Genomic DNA, 26,250 nt, shown 5'->3' on the forward strand with positions numbered 1-26,250 from the left:
AACAAAATATTGAAATAGGATATTATTATAACAATAGTACAATAGAATCTATTACCTGATATTGTTGTAATTTTGAACATTAAGGTGTTTAATATACATTATCTATTTATAGATAAAAAGGAGTTAATTTGTTAGGTAATTGTTGAGATTTTATTATTTGGGTCTTAAATGATTAGTTTATAATTTTTACGTAGTTATTCGGAAATTCGAAGTAGACTTGACATGCTGTCATGGAGTAAAAACGTATGTACTATGTACCTGTACGATCTCCATGACGTCGTTGTATGACTAAAATTAAATCAATACTTTGGATGTGCGCCGCGGCCCACAGTTTTTAGTACGTATCATACTATTTTATGATGTTTTTGTTTTTACCGCCCCCCGACTTCTGAACTCGTAATATTATGGTACGCCATTAATAATGACTGAGTCGTGTAAATGGCTACTAACGGTGGCGAGGAAGGAAGTCTTTTTGATTTGGACACTGTGCGGTCATTACATAAGACAGTAATTGCTCTGAGAACGGCTCTTGAACGATCGAAAGCGGAACTCGAATTAGTAAGAAAATCTTGTAGCGCCATGGATGATAAAAAGGTACCCATAGATATTTCGATAGTTTTATTGATTATCCAGTTAAATGCAATTTAATCCAATTTATTTTATGAGTTATATTGTATACATAAATATATCTATTATATATCTCCATAAAATACTCATGTGTCTAGTTAATTATTTGAATAGATATGACATTGAACATTTGAACATTTCTGTGTTTTACAATGTTAGGTACCTATTTTTTTATAGTGTTTTATTTATCTATATTATGTATTGAAACTTATTAATTTATTAATTAGTATTTTAATATTTTTTTTTTTTTAAACCCAATAGCCAGAGTTCAACTAATTGTTCTTATAAGTCTTACTTATTATGGTGATGCAATAAAAAAAAATATTAAAAATGTAATCATATTTTCTTAATATATTTAGATTGCATGTCAAAACTCAGAAGAAACCGATGAAATTGAGTTAATATTTACAACAGATGACACAATGAATGTGTCACCTAATGAAGATCTTGTGTCTATAGATAATGTTTTGGAAACTGATATATCAAAATGTGGAGCAAATTCCAAAGAAATGACAAATTCTAAATATCTTAGTCCCTTACGGCCTATTTTAAAGGACATTACTCTAAAAACACAGGAAGTTGAAGCACAAACAGATATCACTGCTTTGCCTCTACAATGGCGTTCCGAAGGATTTCTTATTAATCAAGCCAAGACTACATCACCCAACACAACATTACCATCTAAATTTATTGTACCAGTTGACAAGAATACACGCAAACAATGTTTGCGTGTATCTAAGAAAACTACTGAATCAAGAAGGGTCATGTTGTCAGACATTAATTTTACAAGTATGGTGCCAGAGTTGTCAAGGAGTGTTGATCATTTGTGTCGGCAACCAGGACCTCTCACTCGTGAACCATCAAGATCAAAGTACCATGTATATTATTAGCTCAATTTTAAGATTAATAATTATTTATTTTTGTATAGATTTCCACGGAGTCCTGGTTATTTTTCTGTTGGTTCATCATCTTCACGATATGATTTTGGTTCAGTATTTTCAGTGCATTCATCATGTTACCGATGTCAAGTAAGACCATCAGTTATGTCATTGGAAGCACGGCATAATGCATCATGGTCATCAGTACCATCTTCACCTACTAAATGCCGTCGATCAGCAAGTGTTCCATGTGAACCATGTGCATCATTACAAGATATGAAGTACTCATCTACTGCTACATTAAAAGCAGAAGATGAAGTGCCAAAGAAAATCAAAAACAAAGTATCATTTAAAGGTTAGATTATTTTTCACCAAATTATATGAAAAAACTAATAACAAAAATAATTTAGAATCAGGGAAATTGCGTTTATCAATGCCAGATTTAAGAAAATCAGAAGGAGAGTCAACTGATTCACTTATAGAAGAATCTGAATGTGTTGTTCGTAATGCTATAGATTGTCTTATCACTGGATGCCCCACAAATATCAAGGAATGCAAAAAGCATAGACGTTATTCTGAACCATATCATAATAACCTAGGTTAGAAATAAATTTATTATTTATTTATTTTTTAGAATTCAAGCAAATATAATTATACAATTATTTTTATTTAATATTAATAATATTATAAAAAAAAGAAGGAATTATTTTCAATTTTAAAAACTATTCTATATTAATTTATTAATATAACGAAAATTTGAATAAAATGAAAAATTCATTTAATTATGTGATCAAGATAAGATCTATATGTACTTACACATTTTTATAATTAATTTGTTAAACAGTCATTTTTTACTTACAAATGCTTTCATTCTATCACATTCCACATTTGCTAATAATATCACAAACTATATGAAAATAATACAACTTAAAAAGTATATTAAGTAAGCAAATCTTCAAAATAAACTGTAAAATAAAATATTTTTATACATACATGATCTTAAATAATTAATGTAAATAACTATATAAATATTAAAACTTAAGAGAATTTTCTGTCATAGATTCCAATGAACAATGCTAAGTATGTTACCGCATGTTTCATTTAATTAAAATGAAAGTGTATTTTCAAATGGTCTGTGATAAATATTAATTTACTTATTATTGATAATTATCAGTACGTGTTTAGTCATTCATTCATTGTGTGTATGACAATAATATTGTAATATTAATAATCAAATGGAATTATTATAATTATTTAATCCAAAAAAGTCAGTTTTAGAATTATTATTAAAACATAACCATAAAATATTGAAACTAATGCTATAAATGGCATGGTGATCCACAGATCTATTTAAAAAATAAACAATTGGCCACTCGTGAATACTTCTTGGTACATTGAATGATGACTAAAAACAGTACTTAATATGTAAAATAAATAAATGGAAAAGTAAATATGTATAATTTTAGATTGTTCAATGAAAGTGTATGGAAAGCCATATTTACCAAAGTCCATTTATGATCTTCAATTGAACACCTATGTTAAAGTTATTACAAACTTTGGTAAAGTAGTTGGTGGACGACTACGATATATAGGTCATGTAGCATCGATGAAAGAGCCATTAATTGGAGTACAATTTGATCATAAGATTGGTGACTGTGATGGATCTTTAAATGGGATCAGATATTTTGAATGGTAAGTTAAATAAATACAGTTTTATTGTAATAAGTTGATATATTTTAATGTTTTCAGTGGAATCAATAATGGACAATTTGTTCCATTTCAAAAGATTGTTATGGCTTGGAGAGATATTTAAACATATAACTTATACAGAATATTCATAGTAAAATGTTATTTTTATGTATAACAGTATTATTCAGATAAATCTTGTTGTGAATTTACTATAATCAAAACATATTTATATTATTATTAGATAAATTTATTGTAAACATTAATTAATTACTATTATAACATTTTGTTTGAAATTTAAAATACTTTATTAACACAAATACAAATAAAGTTCAGATGATAAAGACAAATAATATTTGCTAAAATTGTTTTTATCCGTATAATATATTTTGCATTGCTAAAAAATCAAAATGTATTACATTCTATATTCTAACATTATTACCTTAATTTGCTTGCATAAAGGATTTGGAATACATTAATGCAAGCCTAATATAATTTTTCACTTAAGCTCGGCTTTCATAATATTTTGATTCTTTTTGTTTTCTAACAGCTTGTATGCATTTAGCCATAGTGGGTGAAGATCTACTAATAGAATTGGTCATATAGAAATCTTCTAAAGCTATCTGTTTAACCTTTAATGGGGTACTAGCAGTCTGGGAAGATAAATCCTATGATAACAAAAAATATTAGATTAATAAAACAATTACAATGAACTATTCACTAACTTACTTTAGATAAATCTGAAGCTTGACCCAAAAAATTTGCTTCTTCTAAGTCTCCATATCTAGTCATGCTTGGACAAACATCAGTTAAACGGTCACGTACTTCATTTAAAGTGTCATAGGGAAGTTTTACACCCACAAACTAATGATCAAATTCAATATATAAATAAATAAACAATTAAATATTATAAGATCTTACTTCAGAAATTGCTCTGATAATTTTCCAATCTGAGCGTGCCATTCCTGGTGGCTGTACAGCCATTAATGTTTGTTGTGCACGACCTTCAGTGTTTACATAGGTTGCCTGTTTTTCTGTATACGCAGCACCTGGAAGTACAATATCGGCAATAGCTGCACCAGCATCTCCGTGATGTCCTAAATGAAAGTTAAATTTTTCAAAAAAATATTAATAAAACTATTATCTTGAAATAAATAGTATATTTCTATAAAAATAATAAAATACAATTCTACATCACAAGATTACCAAATTTATTGAGCAAGAACTATTCAATATTATTCCTTTTTAGTAGAATTTACAAAAAAATTTTTAAAATATATTGTCATGAGACTATATTAATTAAAATTAAAAAAATAATAAGTGATAATCTATTTTAAAAACAATTACATCATTACAAAAATATAAAGAGGTTAACTTAAAGCCATCCAATTTCCTAGATCAAAATATACATAATAATTAGTTGTTTTGCTACCCCAGTAATATAAATTACACACACAGCCATATAAATATATATATATATGTAATTTGAATTAATAACTTCACCACTTAATTACATATTACTTAGCAATAGATAATATCCTATACGTATATTTTTTTTTGATTTAGTTTTATGTTAATCACACTAATCACAGACATTATACTAAAAGACGGAGCATCCTAACAAGGCATTGGTGGGTGTTGCAGTTTTTGTAGTCATTTAGTCATTGAATTTGAATTAAAAATATATTTTACGATAGTACTTTAAATATAGAGGAGCCATTGAAATTATAATGTCTATGTACACTGCATAGTATAATTCAAATTATAAAATTGAAAAATTCTAGTGCGTAAACTGTTTAAATTGTATAACAAGAGTAGCACACTCACATTAGACAGATAGAACTAGTTGTGCTCCATTTAGTAATATAATTTCTATGTTCTTTCATATATATGGGATGGCTATTTATAATTTTATCACAAGTAATTATGTTACTAAATTAAAAATATATTTACCTTGATATATAACAGTGGTTCCGGAAGGCTTGCACTTTGTTATTGATTCATTATCAGCTCCTAATAAATAAAGTACTTTGGCAGCAGGTAAATTATGATTAGGCTTAAAACCCAAATCTAATGCAGCTACTTGTCCAGCAACTTGTTGCAATACATTAAGAATTTTCCATCCCTTTTCAGCCTAATTTTTTTTTTCTATTAGTAATAATCATAAAATATTGAATATATAAATTACATTTTTCGTTAGTTCTTGAGACAGTTGCTGTGCTTGGGCCAAAAGTATAGCACCATCTTTCTGTTCAAATTGCTGAGCTCCTAAAATTATGACTGGTCGCTTAGCTTTAGATAGCTTAGCAAAGAATGCGTGCCTTTTTTCAGCTAAATCCTTGAGTATTGCAGGAGATTCACCTAAATACTAATTAAAAAATTAATTAATTATAAAATATAAAATAATAATAAAAACAAACTAACTTCATAATCATAGGATAGGTCAACTTTAGGTCCTAATAATGCTATTTCCAGGTCATTATGTACATAAGATTTACGAATACGTGTATTTAACAAAGGAGCTTCATATCGTGGGTTGGTTCCAATTAATAACACTAGATCAGCTTGTTCTAATCCTATAAATAAATTTAAAAGTAGTTTTTTAATCAGCTTACACAAAAATAGTACATACCAGAAATGCTGCTATTTAATATATATGAAGTTCGAAGGTCTATACCAGAACCAGTTGTTGGGAATGGTTCTTCCGTGTATAATTCTTCACTTCCTAATCTGTTGAGCAAATCTTTTAATGCTATCATAGATTCAGCATCTGATAAACCACCACTTACACCCACAATCTAAAATAACAAGAATAAATCAAAATAAATAATAAATATAGAATAAATCAAGTCTTCAGTATTACATTTCCATTAGCATTAATTAATGCTCTTGATGTTGCTACTAATGCATCTTCCCATTCAACTGGCACTAAATTTCCTTTATTGTCTTTAACCAGCGGGGTGATCAATCGTTGGCGTTTAAGTCCATCATACGAGAAACGTGATTTATCTGATAACCATTCTTCATTGATATCCTAAAATGAAATAATTATATTAGTTAATGGAAATAATACTGGAGTCCTATTAAATTACTTCATTTAGACGTGGTAAAATTCTCATAACATCACCAGCTCTAGTGGAAACAACAATATTGCTTCCTAGTGCATCCAAAACATCGATACTATCAGTTTTTCTAGTCTCCCAAGGACGTGCAGAAAATGAATATGGTTTACTAGTTAATGCTCCAACTGGGCATAAATCTATTACATTACCACTAAGTTCGGACAAAAACATTTTCTCTATATAAGTTCCAACCTAAAAAATAAAAATTAAGTAAAACAAATAAATAAATGATTTAATATGATGGATATTAAATCTAATCCATACAGCATACAAGTAATGTAATAAAATATCTGAAGACAGTATACCTGCATATCTGAACCTCGCCCTGTTGTTCCTAGATCATCCACACCAGCTACTTCTGAAGCAAAGCGTATACATCTTGTACAGTGTATACAACGTGTCATTATAGTTTTAACAAGTGGTCCAATATCTTTATCTTCAACAGCCCTATATATTATAAGTAATTAATATTTATTTAGACACATACTAGTTGCGGACAAATTATTCAGGTCAATATTATAACATAACAATTGCGGACACGAGTTTAGTTGTCATAATACTAATTACATACAGAAATTTTTTTAATAAAAATCACATGAGTTGCTTTTCACCACTTTTTTTAGGACTCAGGGGAAATTTTTTTTGAAACAGCTTGTATAAATGATACTCTACTGATTTCACCACTTAAATAATGCAATATTTGTTTGCTGATAAATGCCTCCTTTTTGACAGTTTTATTTTGTTCGTTTTAAATTTCGTACAGTAGTAAGGTGCAATTAGTTTTCGTATAGCAGAAAATAGCAAATATCAATATTAAACGGTAATTTCCCAACGTCCACGATCATTATAACAAAAATAATAATTGGACATTTATCTGCAATTAGTATCTTATAATTGCTACCTTTTTAGATTTTGTCCGCAACTCACACGGTTTTTGTAACTTAATATGCAATTCGGAAATACCAATTTATTTGTTATAATCTTAAAAATAATAAAATACCTTTTGCCACTAAAATCTATATCAACAAAACGGGATCTATCACTACCGAATGCCATACTCTGATCTTGTAAATCACATTCACCTCCCTGATCACAAATAGGACAATCTAGGGGATGATTCATTAACAAAAATTCCATAACACCTTCACGAGCTTTGCGAGTTAATTCAGAGTTTGTTTTAATTTTCCATCCATTCATCACTGGCATGGCACATGCAGCAACTGGCTAAATTAAATAATAACAAGATTAGTTATTATTTATCTAAACATATAATATAATAGTTGTGAACATACGAACATACCTTAGGCGACCTTTCAACTTCAACTAAACACATTCTACAGTTACCAGCAACAGCTAAACGTTCATGATAACAGAAGCGTGGGATTTCTACACCGGCAAGTGCAGCAGCCTAAATATTCAAATTCGTTAAATATTTCTTAATAATAGCAATAATGTATTAGATTATATTACTTGTAATACTGTTGTTCCAGGATCTACAAGAACTTTTTTATCATCTATGAATACTTCAAGTTTAGATGGCGCAGCCGGAGTATTAGAATTTGGTCGAAATTGACCTGATGTAACCGCCAAACGAATACAAGGTACAGTACGCTGAAGCGTTGACCGAAACATGTTAATAATTTTTATCTAATTATTAGTTTTTTTTTTTTTTTTTATTTAATTAGTTTTCAATTTTACTTTACATAAATGAAATACACTTTTGCACTAATAATATGTGTATTAACTATTAACTATATCAGTGAACCGATGAAGAAATAAAATAGCTTGATGGAAATCAAACCAAGTTCAAATGATAATAATCATATGATATTTTGATACCATAAATATAATACCAGGCTGTAGGCAGAACCACAGAATTATCATTGATAATATAGGCGTAATATGTGTGTGTGTACTGCATTGACATAATATTATGTCAATGGTGTACTGTGTAACATAGCGATAAACAATAAACCTTTAACCTTTATTCCTATGGTCAATGGCTTATGCTTAAAAATTTATAATACAACCTATATTCTAAATCTACAGCAAAAGCCTCCAACCTTTTTTTACAGAGTGCTAGTGCCCAGTGGTGTATTGGTAAATAAATTTATGGGTATACGCATTTAAAAGTAGTTGAATAGGTATAACTTAAAAATTGTTTTCGCTTCGCTCGAAATATCTTAACACTTATAATAAGTGTTTGAATAGTATTTAATAAGCTTTATCTTTTACTACAAACGCTTACTCTTTACGTCATATATACGTATAAAAACGCAGGCAATTGGGTACCGCTCTGCTGTACATTAGGGGATGGGGTGTACCTCTGACTAGGGTACCTAGGTTAAATTTGAATGCAATGATAGGTATTATTGTATACGAAAAACGATTCTAAACGGAGATGATTTTTCAGTCTAGGATATATTATATTTAAATATTGTCATACATTCTATTTTGAAACAAATATTTTATTTTTCAATTAGGACGCATTTGCAAGTCATGGTTAATCAATTAATTATTAATTTTTATGAATTATACCTACAAAATAGTTTGCAAATATTCATGGTTTTGACGAATTTTTGTCAATATTTGAACTTCAAATGCTAATAAAAAAAAATTGTGCCTATGTATTCTTAAAATTTTTTGATCAATATAAGAATAACTTATGAGGAACTTTGTATTAAATGTTCAAGTATTTTGATTGGGCCAAAAAAAATTTATCGACACTTCAAAAAAAAAATTTCAGATGTCTATAAATAGCTCAAAAAAGTCAAAATATTTTGAAAATTAAATCAAGTAAAGAAAATGTCAATCTAAATAATTGGTAAAATTTTCAAGTATCTGCAACTTATACTTTTTGAATATTAACAAATATTTAAAATCGTTGAGGATAAATTGTTATCGTTACACTATTTCGTAAACATTTAAAATTCAAACGCACTTAACATTTTTTCTATAATGATGCTTCGAGTTTTTACTATAGCTACTTGAAGGAAAACTTAGGGAAAACATATTGTAGTATTTTTAATCCTTAGTTATAAACACAAACATTTTATGATTTTTCAACTTCAAAATTACTTACAAATTTTCGCGTTTTCGATAGATTTCGTAAATATTTGAACAATAAACGTTTAAACAAAAAAATTGTGACTTACGATTTTTAATTTTTAATAGCTGCAATAAGAACAACTCATAAGGAACCTTGTATTAAATTTTCAATATTTTTTAGTCATCCAACATTTTTTTATCGACACTTCAAAAAAAAATTCTCATAAAAATCGATAATTTCAGTGGTATATAAATAATTCAAAAAAAGTCAATATTTTTTGAAAATTAAACTGTATATAGATAACACTAACATAAACATTTGGTGAAAATTTCAAGTATTTACAGTGATTAGTTTTTGAATTACAATTATATAAAAAAATTGATTTGGTCGAAAACTGGTTTTGCGTAAAAATTCTCGTTTTTCCGTCATTTTTTTGTTTTTCTCAATTTTTTTGAAAACTGTTGGAAAATGTTTACTTTTTACCTCTATAATGCACCAAGGATATTCACTTTGCCATCGGAAACCTACTCCGAAGTTTGAAATTAAAGCATTATTTCGACTACTTATGCTGTACAGAAAAAAAAAAAAAAAACACACATCATTGTAAAATCAATACATTCATCACTCCGTTCAGAATCTAAAATTCAAAGGCTATAAAAATGTGTATTTTTGTATCTTTATGTCATAACAACCAACTAAAAAACAGAATTCAAGTTGTCAGGTTCTATGCAGAAATATTGAGTGTTCTCAATTAATGTTTATGTACTGTATAGTATATTATATTATTATACATTTATATTTATACTATAGAATAGAGTAAAAAAAGGTAATGGTTTCTGTTCTGCTGTATATTAAGTATTGATTGGGGTCACTTTAATAGATAATACCATGCATATTATGTTTAACTTGAATACAATCATAAACATATATCATTATATATGAATAACAATTCTGAGTGAGAATAGTCTGTCAAGAACCAAACTATTTTTCACAATATTTTTTTTGATGTATAATTAAAGCCATTTAAGTTATTTATATTATTATTAGTATTATAGTAAGAATGGTAGGATTATTTAATTTAATAATTTTATTTGAAAATAAGTAATTATTATATTATTAGTTGGTACACTAGAGAGCTAGAGACTATGCCGACTATGGTCTGTGTTAACCGAATAAATGATATTACATACTTACACCTGATTCAAACTTAGTTCAATTTTTATATTTATTACCTGGTGTAGTAATGTTTAAAACTTAAAAAGAAAAAAAGATTTAAGTTGAATTTTACTTTTAAATTTTAACACAATAACTATTATCTAAGTACAATACTATTAATTGTGTATTAGTGTAATGATCGTAAACCAACCACTAGATGACAAAATAACATAATGTAAAGAACAAATTTCATCTCTTTAAAATTCTCTTAGTGTTGAATATATTTATTTTTGTAAAGATTTATGCCTTGTCTATTACATTAACTTAAAGATTATTTCATAATTTTTTTATTTTTTTTTTTTCTAAACATATATAACATTGCTATGGTTTTGATAAATAAAGTTCAGTATATATCAAGCTGCTGACCTATTTTCAAATCTATTAACAACTGATATTTTTGTAGTACATTGTTTTTAAATATCGACAACCTTTAGTAAGATTATGCCAATAAAATAATGAAACACCACTTTTTTCAAATAAAGAAAATGTTACCATATATAAAAAGTAATAATATAAATATTTTGTGATAATTTTAAGTTTTGAATTATAACAAAATAATTAAACAAATTAGTTGAAAACTGGTTTTGTGTAAAATTTTCTGTTACATTGCTTATAATATTTTCATTTAAAAAAGTTACAACTGTTCATACAATTTTCTTTATCTTGAACTAATACCAATATTTTTTAATTACTCAGATGAAGATATCTATATAGTATATAACATAAAAAAAAAAATCAATATATGATTAAGTAGATTATTAATATGGAAATAATTAGACAGTAAATAATAGCTTAATTTAATTTATAATTTGTAGCAAAATTATAACAATAATGAATACAACTTGTATTTCTATAAATTATAGGTAGCTTAAAATAATAAATAAGTAATTCATTAATAATAAATATAATAATAATATAATAATATAGAAACAAATAATTTATAGATATAAATACAGTTCTTAGTAAAAGATAAAAAACTTATAACTAAATTTAATTTGAAATGAGATTTTCTATAAAAAAGTTATGACTTATGACAATCTGAAATATTAAAAGGTTAAGTTTATTATAGGTAATGATAAATAATTTAACTTTGAATGTCTCTATTAAAAACACAAAATCCCAATTTATGACCACTTAATTAATGTAAAATGTCTGCATTAAGTATTTATAAAGTAAGTATCTATATTATACACCTTATGAATGGTTATTATTTTTATAATTTTTATGAGAACATAGAATTATGAAGTTGGGCAATGTTATTTTCTCTTGTTTGTCGATTTTTTAACTCTTGCTTATACAATTCGTACATTTCGTTATCAGTCTTTAATTCAAACTTACATAATGGACAAAAATTACTCTAAAAAATAAATTAAATATTTTAAAAATGTATAATTACTAAAAAATAAAACAATTATTTTTTTACTTTTTCCAGCCATGTTTTGAGACAGTTTTCGTGAAAATTATGATTGCATGGCATATTTAATGCTTTTTCATTCAGTTGATACTGACATAAACAGATTCGACATTGTTCATCTAATAGATAACACAATTATTTTCAGTAAATTATATTTTTCTAAAAAAAAAAAATTTTACCTATTAGTTCCTCAAATGAAGGAGCACTAAGTTTTACTATTTCTGATTTAGATGCAGGAGGTGTGTTTTGAAAAGTGATTATGTCACCGTATCGTGCTGGATCGTGATCGAAAAGCATTCTAAACGTTTCTCTTGTTAACCGCTCTGAACGAGCAGCAGGCATTTCATCTTCATCAACGTGAAGTTCGTCAAAATAGCTAGCCATAACTAAATTTTTAAAATATTAATAATACTAATATTATCTATGAATAAATACCTATCAATTAAACTCAATGACTTACCTTGAATTATGGAAGAAATTTCTTACTTATATGATACACTATAATTATATTAAAATGACAAAGATGAATAAAACTATTATATAAATAGGTTGTAGTAAAAAGAGATACGCAGTAAGGAATTATTATTTCAGTTAAAATAAATCATAAGTCATGATTTGCTAATTAATAATTTATTAACTTCTTGGTTATTTGAGTTATTTCCCGAATAATTTATGGAAATTATTATTTCTTATCAATATGAAAACATATGTTTATTTATCAGTTTCAAGTTTGTTCTTGTCATCTGAAACGTGATGTTCTGAAATCTGAATATTTTTTAAGTATTAAGGTCAGTATTCTATAAATTTATAAGGTTTAGCATTCTTTAGATAATTATTTAAACCAGTTTATACAAATGAAAATGTGGATTATTTAGACTTAAGATTGAGAATAATTGATTATAATCATAATTATTCTAGGTATTTAAAATTATATAAGTCATTTTTTTTTTTTAATTGTTTCTTAATTTATTAAAAAATGTCTGAAAATCAGCCAAAAGAAGAAAATACACAAAATGCATTATCCGAATTGTTAGATGATGCTCTCAAAGATTTTGAAAATACTAATGAATCAAAAGCATTAGACGATGCATCAAAAATACCTGAAGTTACTAATTTTAGTGCAAGTGATAACTTTTTAAAAGAGAGTCTTGAAGAAACAATGAAATCATTTATGAATAGTGATCAAGCAGAATTAGCGGCTGGCCTACAAGAACTAATCTTAGGAGATGAAGGATCTGAATTACAAACAGTTATTCAAGAATCATTAAAAAGCTTAGCAGAAGCAAAACAAAATCTACCTGAGGGAAGTGATATGACTTCGATATTTGCAAATATGGGTATTCAAGAAGATATCAGTTTAGATGAAGATATGCTTCCAATGTTAATGCAATTTATGCAGCCATTGTTGAGCAAAGATGTGCTTTATCCATCTATTAAAGATCTGTGTGATAAATATCCAAAATGGCTTGAGGATCATGAATCAACATCTGATAAAGAAGAATTCGAAAGGCAAGTTATTAAAATTGATTATACTTAAATACATACTTATTAATAAGATTATAATATGTTATATAAATCTTATTTAACATTTTAGGTATACACAAATGTTTAATTGTATTAAAGAAGTCCGAGATCATTTAGAAAATCAACAAGATACAGATGATGATATCACAAAGACTAGGAAGTTTAAAGAACTCATGGAGTTGTTAAAAAAAATGCAAGAATGTGGTCAGCCACCAGAGGAATTAATGAGAGATGTAGCTGATGGCAATCCAATTCCTGATAATGTTGGCCAATGCACTCTTATGTAGCAAATGTTTATTTTGAAATATTATTTTTATTGAGTCTTGTTTATTTATTTATTATCAGTTTGATAAATGAAGACTGAATAAATATAGGGTATAGGTGAAAGGGTAGCAGATTTCACCAATGTGAAAGGTAAACTTCCAAAGATACATACATCATATTGACATTTTCTAAATTTGTTAACCTCTCAAATTCATAGATATTTTTATTAATTATTTAAATTTTCAACTTATTAAATATTATTGCAAAAAAATTATTTCATTTTTGGTATTCAAAACAAAAATTTTTGTTTTTTGTTTTTTACTCATATTAATAAAAGTATAAAATAATATCTAAAATTTTAAAAGTATAACATAGTCCCAGTTTAATAATTAGGTATGTCATATTTTAATTTAAGTTACTGTTTAAGATGAACATAATGGCCAATAAATTTTAAGGAAATAATCTATTATATCTAACAATATTTCTTAAAATATTTTTTTTTTTTTAATTTGGACTGGGAAAAATTAATTTAATTAAATAAATAGTATTTGAATGGAATAAATCAAAATGTTTTGATTAGATTTTACGTCGTAATCTTTATGACAAAATATATTACTTTCAATTCTATAATATAATGATCATTGATGTTATATGTATGTTTAAAATTAATTTTCTGACAGGGTTTTTTTTACTTTGTTAAAATGTATACCTATTTCATTAAATAATATTGTATCATTATTTAGATTTGCAAACATTGTATACTTTGATATTTTTAAAAATAAAATATGGAGCATACTGCTTAAATTATTGCATAGACATTGTGATTATTTATTATATTCGTGTAATAAAATCAAAATTTTAATTAGTAATAAATAATTAAGTTTTATTATTGTGTTATTACCTACCTATAATGTATTCATGTACAGTGGCTTCAATTAAAAAGTAATAAGTAATATTTTAGCTAGTTGATCTTAAATTGGAAAAGGAATTTTCCAGGAAAATATAGGATATTATAATTTACACAATTTTGGGCAATTTTCAAAATTAATTTCTTTTTGATGTGTAAAATGTACAATTAAAGTAACTGTATTTTTATTTTATTTTTTTAAAGTAAATACTATAAATAATGATTTTAAATAAATTTATGCAAATAAAACATACTTATACTATCTATATTTTACAACTTCTCTCAATAGGTTAAATAAAGTATTTATTATTTTCATAATATCATACAGTAAATTAATGAACTATAAATAAAATGATTACAATCTAACAACGAGCTTGTTTAATAAGTCATTGCGATCTGTAGTAAATAGGCATATAAAATAAATAGAAATTTATTTTCTTGTATCCTGAATTCCTGACATTGAACATTAAATGCCTCAAGTCTAGTACTCTGGCTATGATAAATTTAAAAAGTTTACTTTATCATGCGTAAATCTAAAATAGTCACAAATATAGATAATAATTTATTTACCATATCTTATATTTTATTATCCATGTCCGTGAAAATAGTTTTCGAATTTTTATGATATCTTATCTCTGCAGCTCCACCCCCGTGTATGATAGCAATTAAAACTGAAATGTAAACAAAATCAAAACAATTGATTTTGTAAAAAATTAATAAAATGACTAGTCATAGACTTATTTTTCTGTTCGTCTGAAAAAACAACATTTAATCTGTTGATCTGGTTAAAAATTTAAAATATGAGCGGAAGAAGAATCCAATTCTGTCCTATTACACCAATACAATAACAGATATGTGGACTCCAACCAAAACAAACAAATATGGAGTTGGTGAGTTTTATTTTGGATTTGAAATTATTTAAAATGTATAAGTACTAGCTTACATTTAATTTTAGTGATATACAACTGGCATGGAGATAATCCATATGGTTTACATCTTGAAATTGGGGATACTGTTCAGATCCTTGAACAATGCTGTGGTAAGTATAATCATAATTGTGTACAATTAATATATTTTAAAGCCATTTTGTGTGTTATACAGGTTGGTACAGGGGATTTGTTACTAAAAATCGATCTGTTAAGGTAAGACATTTATGATGATATATCAAGTCTTATTAATATCATATAAGTACTCTTTTTAATACTTGTCATATTTTTATTTCATTAGGGTATATTTCCATCTACATACATCCATTTAAAACCCTGCCGTATTGAAAATGAGGGGTATGACAAATTTCTACATTAGTTATATTTTTATAAATATTTATTTCAATTTGAAATTTCAGAAGTTTTGAAACAGCTATCCCATTGGAAGATATGGTTGTTCGAGAAGTATCATTGGTTTTACGTGATTGGAGTTGTATTTGGAAGTCATTATATGTGGTATGTCAAAAATTTATTTGCATTTTCATGAATTAAAAACAAGATGTACTAAAATATATTTAATAGTAAAATCTACCTTTTACATATAGATAGTAATTAGGAATAGGAAAAATAGATCCTAACATAATCACATATACATAATAATAATTAAACAGTTTATTATGTGATTATGTTTAACTAGTTCTTTTTCTGTAATTTATCAATTTTAAACAAATATTTTTAATTTACTATGATAGTGCAATTATGTAATCTAATTATAGCCAGTCTATATTCTTAAACTTTTGATATTAAAATACAACAATAATATTATGATTTAAGGTAATTTGTTTTCAATTAATACATAATATATAGTAGTTAATTTAAATTAATTACATGTAAAAATATTTATTTGTAGGAACGGGAAACATATAAATTTATTACATTACGAAAAGTAATGCGAGAGTTACTTGAATGGAGAAAACAATTATTAACAGGAACATTAACTCAAGATCAAACAAGAGAATTGAAATTAAAGACTACTGCAAAAATTGATTGGGGAAACAGGTAAATAGGAAAATATTGCATGTAAATTGCTTTCTTCTATTATTCTTAAAAACAGGGGTCAGAGAAACCAAGCTAAAGTTACTGACATTGTTACTAAAATGAAAAAAAATTATTGTTTGAAAAAAACGAAGTAAATTTGTTTAGAAAATTAAGTATTTGTACTAATTTATATGTTTTTTCATTGCATTATGAAATGTTTATGCTGGGTTTCATAATTCATTAAACATTTAATTCAAATTATAATGACCTAACAATCGCTTAAAAATTATTTTGTGGCCTAGCCATCAATTGGTTCATTGAATTAATTACTTTTTGCCAACATGGCATAAAATAATTAATTAGTAACAATATCAGTTATTTTCTTCACTTGAATAGTTCAATTCAAAGCAATTGTCTATAATTTTCTAATCATGAGGTAATAATGATTCCATCAACATTACTAAAAATTTGCATAAATAGTAGATTTTATATATTGTTATTTATTTATTGATTGAGTAAGTTATCTTTTTCTTTAATAATATGTTTTAGCATTGCTAAATACCATGATATACCATGTAAAAAGTATTATGAAGTGGTTTAAACTTAATTTTTTTAAATGAGAACCATTCTTTTCTTTGTAAATTGTTAAGCTTTTTATAAATGTTGATGTATAAGTCAACAATTGAATAAATAGTTTCTGATTTATTAATGATAGATAGATGTAATATTCAATCTAGCAATTAACACGTTACATCTCAAATTTACATTCAGAATTTAAAATTGGAGTGAATTGACTTATTGTAAAATTTAAATAAAACAACAATATCTATATCTGGCTATATATATTTTTAATTTAATTTTTTAAAAATATGTTTAAGCTTAAAATTTCTTTTAAGTAACAAAATCATATTTATCAGCAAACAAACTTCAGTAAAAATACAGATAATGTTGTTATATTCATATTTTATTAGGTTTGAAAACTTAAACATTAAAAGTAAATGTAAGCTATTGGATATAAATTTGTTATGCTTATATGGTGTTAGATGAAGATAACATATATATGTGCAGACTCTTCCTAATGATATAAAAGAAAGTTTATTTAAAATAATAAGTGTTTTTTTTTATATTGATTAAAAGTTATAATTTCTATAGAAATTACAAATTTATCTTTTTAATATCAGTTAATCATGAAGTAATCAGGCCAACTAACTAGGTCTATACTAACTAAAGAATTTAATACTTCAAGGTAATATAATTAATTATTGTGTTATAATTTACATATCATTTCTAAAATATTCTAAAAGTATATTTTTTTTATTATTATTTGAAAATAGCTACTGTTGGAAAATTTAGTTTTCCAATGAAATTAAATCTTAGATACACTACTGGTTGCTTTAGTTATAAATAGCCTTGTTTCTATTGATTATGTTTACATTTGAATGGCTTTTGAAATTTGCAATTTTATTTACTTTAGTTTTCGATGGTTTGTTTAGTAATGATCGTTTAATGATTTAAAACAATTTAATAGACAAGGGTCTTTTAAATATTTAAACTAAAGATTTTTTTTAGGATCTATATCACTTAATATGTCACATAAATAAATAAATAAATACAATATTATTTAATTTTATTTATTTATTATTTAATTTTATTTATTTATTAATAAATAAATCTGTATTACTTCTTGATTCATAAGTAGCTATGTATGAATAATATTTCTTATTGAAATAACAATAATTATTACTTTAATAATTCAATAATTAAATAAGTAAGGTTCAAAACAAGTGTCTCGCCCACCTTCACCTTCCTTTATAATAATAATCATCAAAGATTTTAAAAGTACTTATGTAGCATCTATGATTTATCAAAATATAATTTATTTTAAATACAATACTAATTTTAATAATAATATTAAATTATGAACTAAAATGTATTATTTTAGTTTATTATACCTATTTAAAATATAATACATATTTAATTGATTTATAATCATATCGCGTTCATTAAATTATTTAAATATTATGAGGACATCATTATTTCTGATAGTTAAACATGTACAAATTATAGAAAACCCAGCTTTTTAAATTTCTCATTTTACACTTAAGCTATTCAAATTAGTAAACATCAATAACAATATTTTACAAAGTTTATTAAGAAAGTATTGTCTTGTGTCTATTCTCTTGGTATAAATGTGTACAAGTATTAAATCATTGATTATAAATCTCTAATTTCTCAATTCAGTATTTATAATAAATTATTGTAATTTAAAACTATTTATAACTAAACATATGATTACAATTCATAAACACTAACTTTTTATTAGTACTTACAAATTTATACTTCTTCAGTAATTTGTGTAAAATATATTATGCTTATTTAATTTGAACAGTTTGATAACAAAATGAGACATAACTTGAAGACCTATATTTGATTGAAGTTTATTGAACAAAATAAATACATTGCATGTTTACTACAAAAAATGAACATACTCGCATTCATATATTATTTTAATTAAACACAGTACCATTCAAATTAAAAAAAGTAAATGTATTCATTGTAATTATTTAAAAACATTTGTCATTTATAACTATCATAACACATTACATATTCCTAGAAGCTAATTGATATATGAGCTTAAGGCTTAGTTGGACAGTATTTCAGTATCTAGTTAAAAATTTATAAGATATTTTTATCAATAACTTTACTAGTTAAAAATAACCAAGTTATTGACTTAATTACAAATAATTTTAACTTAACTTAATTTTAATCAAAGTTAATTTATAAAGGTTTTTTAAGAATTTTCATAACATTTATAAATAATCATTTTAATATGAAAATCGAGAACTATTACATAATTGCCTTAAATATATATTATCGCTGTACCATAAATTGTTCATGTAGTGGTTTAATATAATTGGTTAACTGTTAAGCTAGAGAAGAGTGTCTATTGAGAAAAACAAAAACTTTATTAGTAAAATCAATTAAATAGATAGTGTAATTTATTAATTGTAGATTATTTATTTAATAAATAACATTTTATTATAAAAATAAAATGCCTAGGTGTGTGCTGATTGTTAGTTTTACTAAAACTGTTTTCCAGTTAGTACATAATATAAGGGTTTAAATTTTATTTAAAAAAAATAACTGTAAAATTTAACTGGACTTATTTAATGTTTTCCTAAATAATGTGTAACCTAATTTAGTTTCTCAAAATCATTTACATTTTAAATAAACTTTAGTTTTACTCAATTTATTTTAAGATGGTTTAACTTAAATAAGTTTAAAAAAATATGATTAACTTACCCTGCTTTGAAAATTATAGTTTAATAGATTTTACAAAAACGTATATTACATAGTTTATTTATTTAGGCTCATCCCATCAGTTAACTTTTGTAATAATTTTTGTATATTTTAATTATTTGTTTATTAACTGTTCAGCAGTATAGTAGGTTAGTATTGGAGAAAATTAAGAGTTTCTAATTTTATCTATTCTACCCTCGTATTTATCATATTCAAAGGAATTTTAAAAATATTCTTACAAATTTAATTAAAATTAAAATGTATTAGAACTATGATTGTCATAACATTTTATAATAACAAAAATGTATTCAAAAATCACTAAAACACTTCATTTTTTTTTTTTTTTTGTTCTATACTTCTAATTGATAAAAATAATTATAATTAACAATTCATTGATTAACACAAAAGATTTTTTCTTAGTACTCAATTTTCTATAAATTATATAATATTTAAAATGTATAATAGTTAATAGACTTCTTATGTTATGCTAATCTGCTTTTATTTTTTGTTAATATATGAACATTTTAAAATTAATATCCTTTTCTTATATTTAAAATAAAATTTAGAACTATAATATAATAGAAAATAGTGATTGGATATGTAATCTTGAAATATAACTAATCTAACAGTAGTTTTTAATGTTTCTTTATTTACAAAAGTCAGTGGTTGTTTAGTCATCGAGTGCTCACCAATTCTATTAGTCCAGGATAATATATTTTTAAACTATAAATGGTCATGTGCTGGTCTTATAAATAATTGTTAGTAGTTATTATTATTATTTTAACTTTATATTAGAAAATAATAGGTTTACAAGTATTTTTTGTTATTATATTATTTATTACAATGGATGTACTTTCATAATACTTCATCAAGCAGCAAAAATCTATTATTAATATACTCAAATAATATAATGTATTTTTTTTAAAAGTATTATTTTAAGACTCGGTTAACATTATTAAAATTGTTTGCGTATATAAACACATATCTTGTGTGTACCACCTATGTTAATAACTTTATATTGTCTTGACAAACTTACTATTTAATATTAAAAAAAAAGGTTAAATTTATAATTATTAATTTTTTGTGATTCAAGTTTAGTTAAAGTAGTATAAAATACTAAATAATTTAACTTACAAAAAGGATTTAATATAAATGAAAATATAATAGTATTATATTAAAATAATAATACATATTTAATTCTTAGTGTAATATTATAACATTATAAATAAAATTGATTAATGCATACAATTATTAAATAATACAGTTTATATATAATTTATAGTTGTCAAAATCATTTATTTAATATTTAAAATTATTATTGAATACATTATTAATCCTTTAAACTTAATAATTAAAATCAAATCATCAATACCAATATAAGGAGACTTTTTATACAGTATTTTGTTAAATAAATCAACTAAATTAATTTCAAAATTTACAGTTCACACAATATCTTATCACAATTAATTACAATTTTAATAGAAGTTTAACTTCAAATTTAAAATCAAAATAACTTATTAAATATAATTAAAATAATTGTTTACACTAATTAGCGCCAAGATGCATAATATGACTGCTAGTCAATCATTTTAATATAAAAGAACATGAAACATTTATTTATAGGTAGGAATAGTTTGGTTACCAATTGTTTAACATAGAAGATGTAAAAAACTGTATCAAAATAAAATATGTAGTTGAAAAAATTTAGTCTTAGAATTAATTATTGATTGCTAACCTATAATTTGAGTAACACATCAATTTATTTAATGTTCAAAAAGGTGTAAATGGAATGCTTTCTAAGTAATGAACACAGAATGAGATTAAAAATGTTCGACTTCAAGTGTTTTTCTCATTAGATAAAAAACTATAGACAATGATTTATTTTTTGTTATTTATCAAGTCTAAGCTTCAGTTTCTTTGTGAAGTCTCAATTTATCCAAAGGATACATCGGTGATAGTTCTAGGGTTGAAGGAGCAGTTGGTAAATTATTTCCCAAATGTAATCGTGAACTGAGATCATCTAATACTTCGGTAAACTGTCCCATATTCATATTTTGGCCCAAAAGATGTAATAACAAGAAATCTCCAACCTGAAATATGATTAGTTTTAATACTTTGTAAAATATGAAATGTTAAAATTAATAAAAAAATCCCACTATTTTAATAATTAAAAAGCTTACCTGTGTTTTTCTAATAAGTGCTGATACTGATTGTGGTGTACCAAATTTAAAACGACGTAGTAAAATTGTTTCTCTAATTGAGGGTAATGTTACAACAGCAATACTGTAAGCTAACGCCATTCCAGATATGACTGCTAATATAATGAACCAAAACCACAAAAATATGTAGATTTTTTCATTCAAGATATTTAATGCCAATACACAGAGTGCATCATGTGTTTGCATTGATCCGGATGGACCATATTTGTGAAATGTGCATTTTGTTACTCTTGGGAAAACAGCTACCATTGGGTCCATTCGGTTTTCTTGATCCATTTGACTGAGTTCTAAAACTTTAGTACCGTATGAGAAAAATTCTCCTCCTAAGAAACTGTCTATAAGGAACATGTTTCCAATTACATTCAAAAAATTGAATACCTAAAATGTACATCAAACATTAAATTAAATATCAAATCAAGACTTTAATCAAATATTTACTTCACATAAGAAATATCCTGAAGCATAAACATTATGCATATGTAAAGTATCAATAAGGTATTGAACTAATTGTTTTTGACGACTTAGTCTGTCATCATTTTGTCCAATGGAAGCACCACGGACACCATCAGTGATCATGCGAATTTTGCCTTCTTCCCAATTTTTCCATAACCAGTGGGGCACATAGAACAGAATGCCTTGGAAAAACAGCATGAATGGCACCCATTGATAATAAGCATGATAGCGTACTTGATCTTGGCCATCAATATAATCTGATACACCAGGGTGAGCAACATGTGTACCAAGACCTTTACCAATTTTATCTGGCAATGTAAACGTATGAGTAATCCAACAAAATGTGTTAATGACATGTTCTGGGATAGCACCATCAGTTATACAAGATATAGGATCACCTAAAAATTAAAATTTCGATATGAATCATCAGATTAGTTCTAAAATTTGGTTGTTTTGACCTTGATAATAAATGTAACAGTTGTAGTTCAGAATTAGAAGCAACACGTGAAGTTTACAAAACAAAAAAAAATATTTCCTAGATGCATACTAATCTATTATGCTACTTAACAACAGCATTTTTTTTGAAGGAGACAAAGAGAATTTAAATCTTGGTCCTACCAGGGTCCCCTACACAATTGTGTCACTTTGTAATGTTAATTTGTTTTTATGATTAATAATATACTCTTCGAATAGCCTATTCACTTGCTTATTATTTATATAGGTCCAGGGTCAATTGAAAGGAATTGCCTCCTTTATTACAAACAATAATAAAGCAACGTTCACTGTTGTGAGTTGCTGTTCTACAAATAAGTTTTCATTTTATTATTCGCATTGGGGAAAAAAAAAAATAATAATAGTAAAATCACACACTCACCGATAAGATTATTAGCTGTAACCAATATACAGCATCCAAAGAGTATTGCCGTGGTGAGCCTGTAATGCGCTCTGAACACTGCGTTATCGATGTTGGCCTTGTCCACCACATAACGCACCTTAATGAAGCCGGCCACAGCCGACAGCATTGGGAATATGGCCATATCGTCGTCCTTTATGCGCTATTACTCAACGATCGGATCTAAATCGAGGGACATGCACAACAATTAGTTTTTACTCAACGATGATTTCTGGAGTATTAAGATGGTTGTTCAACGTCTGAACGTCGTATAAATCGCGCAAAAAACTAAAAACAAAACCGGGGTCAGCTTAAACAGGGGGCAGGGGGTGTGTACAAAAATAACAACGAAAATCTACACAGTCTTCAGGCATGCCACCGGACATCGGCGGAGGTATGCCGTGTGCCTGTATAGATATATTACAGACACGCAGTAACAGGTATCTGTTGTCTGATGTCAACAGCCTCCCGTGCTGTGCTGTGCCACTTGCCACGGTCTCCCCCCACCTCACACTCAATCACGTAGTGCTGCTCCTCGAATGCACTGGAGTTCTTAGACGGTTGCCCGTTGTCTATTATTATGCTCAAAACTGGTTTTTCGACCCGATCGCACGCACACATAATAATATCACATAGGTACGCGCACGCATACCCGTAATAATAATTCCGACGTGTTCATAAAATATATTATTGTTGTGTTAATATAATGTATATAAAAATATATATATATATATATATATATGTATGTCTTCGGGTGAAATAAATCGTATGCTGTATGACCGTAAAGGTACGCCGCCGAGTGACTCATGTAGTTATGTAGTATGTACCCATTACAATATATGCATCGACCATTCTTTGAATTTTCTCGTTCACCTATTGGGTATGCACTGCGCACATCATACCAACAATTACGCGTGACTCGAACAGCAATATTTTGTTGCACAATGTTTTATTAGTTGTAATAATGATTCATTTTAGTAGCGCGTCCCCCGACGATTTCGTTTCAGAGGCGGCAGATGTTTGAGATATCGCCAGTCGTGTATTATATCAAGTCTACAATATCGAAATATATGATGTAGGAATTATACATCTTATTGGTATAATATTCTAATAAAACCAAATTCTTTTTCGCTTTAAAACGATCCTCCAAAATTCTAACATAACTCCTACTCTATTCGTTTGTTTTATGTAAGAGCGTGAGAACAACGACGATGATGCGTACGCATATCTAATTATTTACCTATCGCTGAAATACACGCGTGTTACCTACATAATAATAGTAATAATAATATGTACACATAAAACATGATTATCATTAAGTAGGTACTTGTATAATAATGTGAAAACAAAAAGCACGTTTACACACTGTGATAGCAAACAATGGGGGAAGCGGAGACGCGCCAGACGTCATTCACTACACGTCAGGTGTTCGCGGTGATGGCGTAGGTCGAAACAATTACGAAGCAGCAACAAGTTGTAGCGCAAAAGTTTGTCGTACGAGATTAATACAATATCAATTATTTAAGTAATAACGTTGGATCAAGTGGTGAATAAAATCTCAAAACTGCTCAAGAACGCCGTAATAGTAATTGTTATAAAAATATGTTATTATACAATATTGAACATTAAACGTATAGACGACGATAATAATATTGTTATTAAAGCGCTATACGACGGGGAAAAAAAATTAAATTAAAATCGTGTGAAACTAACCAGTTTGTCAGCAATGTTTGGGCGAAATATCGTATGTCACCGCCGATCTGGAATCGTGATAATATTTTTATTGTCGTCGTCGTTGTCGTTAGTTCGCGTGTATCACGTATCGGATGGCGATAGTCCGCACCCAATCGATGCAGTCGCCGTAACTAGCGGTTCGTCGTTCGTCGACTGTATCAAACCGGTGAACAAACGCGCGCCGCGGCGCACGGGTTGGTCGCCGCCGCTGGAACGCAGAGCGCTCGGAACCGGTATCCGCTGCGCGCCGCCTGATGATGTGTGTTCACCACCGCGTTACACGACAAGCTGTTGTTTGGCGGTACCATAGAGTGCAGGGACGCGTGTGTGGAGGGGATTCACGAGACGGATTTCCAATCGCGAGACTGCGCTTCGATGATTAAAATATTAAATGAGTGATTATAGTTATTACCATAGATTTACAGCCGAAATCCGTCCCGAGATTTCTGGTAATAATATCGCCGCGTTCGAATTCTCAGTACGGAAACGCGCCGTCTGTCAAGCCCGGTAGGTGGCGGACGTAACGCGTACCCGCGCCGGTTTCTGATGAACGAGTTGCGTTTTACACTCTTTTTTTCGTTTTATCTGGTTACCAATAACATAAGGATTTGCAAGCACGCCGTTGCATTTCCTCGCGGTGACTATCAGGCAAATCGAAAATCTACACTAATTTTAAATTATTTCTAATGTTGCTCAAATTTGTCATATCATGGTCTTTGAACATACACAGCAGCAAGATTGGTAGGCGCGTGCGATGTACCTACTGCCGTTATAAAAAATAGAAAGTTTTGACGCGGTGAGAATTCGTTTAGGAATAATATACATAATGTTATATAAAGAAAACAACGGATTTCCGTGCACAATAATAAATTGTATTGTTCTCACTGTGGGAACTGAGAATAAAGAATATTTTGTTTTATTATGATACAGCGGAGAGTAATAAAATGTTTATACATCGTCGCTATTCTTTTATGGGTTTACTTAAAAATAGTCGAAGTTTAG

The 26,250-nt window shown here is 26.9% G+C and overlaps 6 protein-coding genes across 7 annotated transcripts in view; 3 read left to right on the top strand and 3 right to left on the bottom strand.

The window, feature by feature from the left end:
* The first annotated feature begins 297 nt into the window (after positions 1–297).
* LOC112593811 lies at positions 298–3,423 on the top strand. Its single transcript, XM_025338367.1, has 6 exons — positions 298–594; positions 987–1,498; positions 1,556–1,860; positions 1,916–2,104; positions 2,972–3,197; positions 3,255–3,423. The coding sequence occupies exons 1-6, from the start codon at positions 439–441 to the stop codon at positions 3,316–3,318; spliced, it is 1,452 nt and encodes a 483-aa protein (XP_025194152.1). The 5' UTR covers positions 298–438; the 3' UTR covers positions 3,319–3,423.
* Positions 3,424–3,546: 123 nt separating this feature from the next.
* On the bottom strand, positions 3,547–8,069 carry LOC112593813 (NADH-ubiquinone oxidoreductase 75 kDa subunit, mitochondrial). Its single transcript, XM_025338373.1, has 13 exons — positions 7,784–8,069; positions 7,614–7,721; positions 7,314–7,537; positions 6,619–6,760; positions 6,284–6,505; positions 6,055–6,225; positions 5,824–5,989; positions 5,616–5,767; positions 5,380–5,559; positions 5,145–5,325; positions 4,113–4,288; positions 3,921–4,055; positions 3,547–3,859 (listed from the first exon to the last, which is right to left on the bottom strand). The coding sequence occupies exons 1-13, from the start codon at positions 7,943–7,945 to the stop codon at positions 3,695–3,697; spliced, it is 2,184 nt and encodes a 727-aa protein (XP_025194158.1). The 5' UTR covers positions 7,946–8,069; the 3' UTR covers positions 3,547–3,694.
* Positions 8,070–11,732: 3,663 nt separating this feature from the next.
* LOC112593598 (E3 ubiquitin-protein ligase RNF181-like) lies at positions 11,733–12,641 on the bottom strand. The gene is made up of 4 exons (XM_025338076.1): positions 12,452–12,641; positions 12,171–12,377; positions 12,001–12,110; positions 11,733–11,934 (listed from the first exon to the last, which is right to left on the bottom strand). The coding sequence occupies exons 2-4, from the start codon at positions 12,373–12,375 to the stop codon at positions 11,800–11,802; spliced, it is 450 nt and encodes a 149-aa protein (XP_025193861.1). The 5' UTR covers positions 12,376–12,377; positions 12,452–12,641; the 3' UTR covers positions 11,733–11,799.
* Positions 12,642–12,790: 149 nt separating this feature from the next.
* Positions 12,791–14,038, top strand: LOC112593597 (peroxisomal biogenesis factor 19). The gene is made up of 2 exons (XM_025338075.1): positions 12,791–13,500; positions 13,586–14,038. Exons 1-2 carry the CDS (start codon positions 12,968–12,970, stop codon positions 13,800–13,802), a joined length of 750 nt encoding a protein of 249 aa, XP_025193860.1. The 5' UTR covers positions 12,791–12,967; the 3' UTR covers positions 13,803–14,038.
* Positions 14,039–15,339: 1,301 nt separating this feature from the next.
* LOC112593606 (dedicator of cytokinesis protein 3) overlaps positions 15,340–26,250 on the top strand; it is a 32,206-nt gene continuing 21,295 nt past the window's right edge. For both annotated transcript variants that reach the window (XM_025338089.1, XM_025338090.1), the window contains exons 1-6: positions 15,340–15,576; positions 15,642–15,725; positions 15,788–15,828; positions 15,914–15,969; positions 16,032–16,128; positions 16,523–16,671. In XM_025338089.1, the coding sequence (XP_025193874.1) occupies positions 15,540–15,576; positions 15,642–15,725; positions 15,788–15,828; positions 15,914–15,969; positions 16,032–16,128; positions 16,523–16,671 (464 nt within the window). In that variant the 5' untranslated portion in view covers positions 15,340–15,539. The remainder of the gene's footprint in view (positions 15,577–15,641; positions 15,726–15,787; positions 15,829–15,913; positions 15,970–16,031; positions 16,129–16,522; positions 16,672–26,250) is intronic.
* LOC112593608 (innexin inx3) lies at positions 21,766–25,489 on the bottom strand. Its single transcript, XM_025338091.1, has 5 exons — positions 25,228–25,489; positions 23,497–23,697; positions 22,608–23,020; positions 22,131–22,547; positions 21,766–22,040 (listed from the first exon to the last, which is right to left on the bottom strand). The coding sequence occupies exons 2-5, from the start codon at positions 23,657–23,659 to the stop codon at positions 21,852–21,854; spliced, it is 1,182 nt and encodes a 393-aa protein (XP_025193876.1). The 5' UTR covers positions 23,660–23,697; positions 25,228–25,489; the 3' UTR covers positions 21,766–21,851.

The sequence above is a fragment of the Melanaphis sacchari genome, unplaced genomic scaffold, assembly GCF_002803265.2.
Source record: "Melanaphis sacchari strain LSU unplaced genomic scaffold, SCAv2.0 Contig20_pilon_pilon, whole genome shotgun sequence".
In the NCBI taxonomy this organism is placed as follows: domain Eukaryota; kingdom Metazoa; phylum Arthropoda; class Insecta; order Hemiptera; family Aphididae; genus Melanaphis; species Melanaphis sacchari.

Coding starts and splice junctions, on each gene's coding strand:
- LOC112593811 (XM_025338367.1), top strand. CDS start 439: ATGGCTACTAACGGTGGCGAGGAAGGAAGTCTTTTTGATTTGGACACT. Junction 2,105..2,971: donor ACCATATCATAATAACCTAG/GTTAGAAATAAA, acceptor GTATAATTTTAG/ATTGTTCAATGAAAGTGTAT. Junction 3,198..3,254: donor GGGATCAGATATTTTGAATG/GTAAGTTAAATA, acceptor TAATGTTTTCAG/TGGAATCAATAATGGACAAT.
- LOC112593813 (XM_025338373.1), bottom strand. CDS start 7,945: ATGTTTCGGTCAACGCTTCAGCGTACTGTACCTTGTATTCGTTTGGCG. Junction 5,326..5,379: donor CTCAAGAACTAACGAAAAAT/GTAATTTATATA, acceptor AAAAAAAATTAG/GCTGAAAAGGGATGGAAAAT. Junction 4,056..4,112: donor TTATCAGAGCAATTTCTGAA/GTAAGATCTTAT, acceptor TTTGATCATTAG/TTTGTGGGTGTAAAACTTCC.
- LOC112593598 (XM_025338076.1), bottom strand. CDS start 12,375: ATGGCTAGCTATTTTGACGAACTTCACGTTGATGAAGATGAAATGCCT. Junction 12,111..12,170: donor TTCATTTGAGGAACTAATAG/GTAAAATTTTTT, acceptor GTTATCTATTAG/ATGAACAATGTCGAATCTGT. Junction 11,935..12,000: donor TCAAAACATGGCTGGAAAAA/GTAAAAAAATAA, acceptor TTTATTTTTTAG/AGTAATTTTTGTCCATTATG.
- LOC112593597 (XM_025338075.1), top strand. CDS start 12,968: ATGTCTGAAAATCAGCCAAAAGAAGAAAATACACAAAATGCATTATCC. Junction 13,501..13,585: donor GATAAAGAAGAATTCGAAAG/GCAAGTTATTAA, acceptor TTAACATTTTAG/GTATACACAAATGTTTAATT.
- LOC112593608 (XM_025338091.1), bottom strand. CDS start 23,659: ATGGCCATATTCCCAATGCTGTCGGCTGTGGCCGGCTTCATTAAGGTG. Junction 23,021..23,496: donor TACAGCTAATAATCTTATCG/GTGAGTGTGTGA, acceptor TTTAATTTTTAG/GTGATCCTATATCTTGTATA. Junction 22,548..22,607: donor CAGGATATTTCTTATGTGAA/GTAAATATTTGA, acceptor TGTACATTTTAG/GTATTCAATTTTTTGAATGT.